This window comes from Limulus polyphemus, unplaced genomic scaffold (genome assembly GCF_000517525.1).
Source record: "Limulus polyphemus unplaced genomic scaffold, Limulus_polyphemus-2.1.2 Scaffold3421, whole genome shotgun sequence".
NCBI classification, from domain to species: Eukaryota; Metazoa; Arthropoda; class Merostomata; order Xiphosura; family Limulidae; genus Limulus; species Limulus polyphemus.
Window position 1 is genome coordinate 83,510 of NW_013669031.1, and position 2,859 is coordinate 86,368.

The 2,859-nt window shown below is 32.0% G+C and overlaps 1 protein-coding gene and 1 long non-coding RNA gene across 8 annotated transcripts in view; both read left to right on the plus strand.

Annotated features, from left to right (window-relative positions):
* Positions 1-1,078, plus strand: part of LOC106469317 (fructose-1,6-bisphosphatase 1-like) — a 13,849-nt gene extending 12,771 nt beyond the window's left edge. For all 7 annotated transcript variants that reach the window (XM_022397808.1, XM_013929807.2, XM_022397804.1 and 4 more), the window contains exon 7: positions 372-1,078. In XM_022397808.1, coding sequence (XP_022253516.1) covers positions 372-566 — 195 coding nt within the window. In that variant the 3' untranslated portion in view covers positions 567-1,078. The remainder of the gene's footprint in view (positions 1-371) is intronic.
* Positions 1,079-1,468: 390 nt separating this feature from the next.
* LOC111088253 lies at positions 1,469-2,260 on the plus strand. Its single transcript, XR_002612837.1, has 2 exons — positions 1,469-1,881; positions 1,976-2,260. It is a non-coding gene; the product is annotated as an uncharacterized LOC111088253 (long non-coding RNA).
* Positions 2,261-2,859: the final 599 nt, after the last annotated feature.

Below are 2,859 nucleotides of genomic sequence, written 5' to 3' on the forward strand. Positions count from 1 at the left end.
CCGACGAGGAGTGTTTGGTAGTTGTCACAGAAAGGACGTATTTTTGTTTGTTCTCTGCTGTACGGCCAAGGCGGGACTGTACGGTACAGCACGTGTCTGTTGGGTCCTCACCCCTACCACACACACACACACCCATTATCTTGTCTGGCACTGCTCGATCTGACATTTAAATTGGTCGTTCCAGTTACTCTTTAGGTTCAATACACTGCCTAAAACTTCCTCTAACATGGTTCAAGCACTAATTGTCATTATCAGTACTTGTTCTGTCTGTTGGGTCCTCACCTCTACACACACATGCCCATTATCTTGTCTAGTGTCGTTATTGTTTTCTCTGGCACTGCTCGAGCTGACATTTAAATTGGTCGTTCCAGTTACGCCTATTGTATGAATGCAACCCTATGGCTTACATCATAGAGAAAGCTGGAGGGCTGGCTTCTACAGGAAAGATCCCGATCTTGGAAGTTGTCCCAGAAAAAATACATCAACGTGTGCCCATCTTCATGGGATCAAAAGAGGATGTTCAGGAAATCCTTGACTTGTACAAAGAACTTGAAAAACAAGATTAGAAGATTTCTGCTGACATTTTCATTAATGAGTGATTTAATTAAAATTTTACAGCTTAATTTGATAATTTATTCATTTATCCATTTTGTGTATATGTACTTGTAGCAATTAATTATTACAAACTTAACATTTGTTGTCATAAAATATAAATTATTCATAACTTATATTTATTTATTTATTAAAAATATGTAACTTTTATATTTGACAAAGTATGAAATGGTAATAGTTCAGTTAGTTATTTCAAGGTTTACTGAATTACTAATGTAATAACTGTCTGTGTGGTCAGTTTATCAAGTGTCTTGTTAGTGATGCTGTTGTAGAGTAACTGCCACTCTTGAATTCAAAGTAGGTTTTTAAATTAATCTTTTAGTGTGAAAAGCTGTGTTTTAGTACAAAAAGTTCACTGTTAAAGGTCATGACCCAAAAATTTAAGCTTTCTTCAAAGTTTCAGTGCCAGTTGTAACATGAAAAAAAACCAAAATAGTAAAAATGAAGTACCCTTTATGCCAGGAAATGTAGTATTATAAATAATTATTTAGCCATTATATGATGTGAATGGATGAGAGGTTTGGCTCAAAAACAGATCTAAACTTAAACAATTTTTGCTATATCTATCAACTAGACTAGATCAATCTCGCAAGTGTACATCTATTGCTGAATAATATCTTAACCTATGATAAATAATAATAGTTCAAGTGTATGATGATGTCATTAACATCAGGTTCAGGCCTGAAAATACAATGATACCAATACCACGAACCAATGTTCACACTTCTCTTGTATCATGTGTAAGTGGTGTAAACAACATTCACTAACGTTCGACACGTGCTACAGTATTAAGTACATCAGTACAGATATACTAAAAATGGCTGGGAAGAACCCTGATTGTATCTGTTGCAAAATTTACAGCATCAAGTATTTACCTCAGAAAATTGAATCACACCACTCAGTCCTTTCTTATAATTCAGTAAGAATGTAGCAGCTACACTGTGTGTGTACATATCATAGTTAGCAATGAAATCAAAGCTGAGACACACACTCCCAACCAGTACGTCACTATGGAGAACCCTGATTTACATTGTTAGAAGTAGCTTCAGAGTTTGGGACATTATGTAATTTATTCAAAGTTGGTTGTAAATGTCAAATAATTATCTCCCTGATGTCATTGATAAATACACTGCATAAAATCTCCAATATCTCCAAGGAAACATATAAAATAATTATTCAACAAAGGTTGAATATAAAGATGACTTTAAACTTATTTCAGATATAGTTAGCATGAATGCAGTAAGATATACATTCTTTAAGAAATCTTAGGTGTTCAGATAAAAAGATGTTTGATGAGTTTTATTTTTCATAGACGAAGTGGGAAACATTTTTTCAGTGAACTGTTAAAGTTAAGAAATTTTAGGTGTTCAGATAAAAAGATGTTTGATGAGTTTTATTTTTCATAGATGAAGTGGGAAACATTTTTTCAGTGAACTGTTAAAGTTAAGAAATCTTAGGTGTTCAGATAAAAAGATGTTTGATGAGTTTTATTTTTCATAGACAAAGTGGGAAACATTTTTTCAGTGAACTGTTAAAGAAAATGGAAATTTCTGAAAGTTGTTTTTAATAGTTGTATTTTAAAAACTCTTACAAATATCTTGAAAAACAATCTTTTAGTTGCATTAAAAGACAATCGTCTTTGTATCCCAATCATTTTTTATACAGTCACCTTAATTGGAGAAACAGGTGATCTTAGCACTATACAAACGTTTTCATCCCTCACTCAGTTATATGAGTGTTGATAGAAAGATAACTGAGGTTTGGTGCTGAATTCTTAGAATAATACAGGAATCATAAAAGATGCTAACACTAACTATTGGACCCTCTTAAAAAGAAATAAAACCAGAATCGCTTGTGAACATTAACATTTTCAAAAACTTGTTATTGGCACATTTTACTTATAAATGTAATAATGTTGACAGAAAAACTAGTTAATATCTAAAACTATAATGATAATTCTTTTATAATTACAATAAATTCAAGGATTTAAAAAAAAGATCCTGATGCAACTTTCTAAGCTATGTGGATGGGGTAGTGAAAAATGTTACTTATCCTGTCAACACATCACAAAAAACATTAATCTACTACTACTACTAATAATAATACTAGTTTTACAACAGTTTACTGCATTATGATTAAACATGCCACACATGAGGTAGAAAAAGGTACAAAAATTACACGTTTTAGCCTAAGCAACATATACAAACACTAAATTTTGAAGATGAAATTAATTACTAGAACATATCA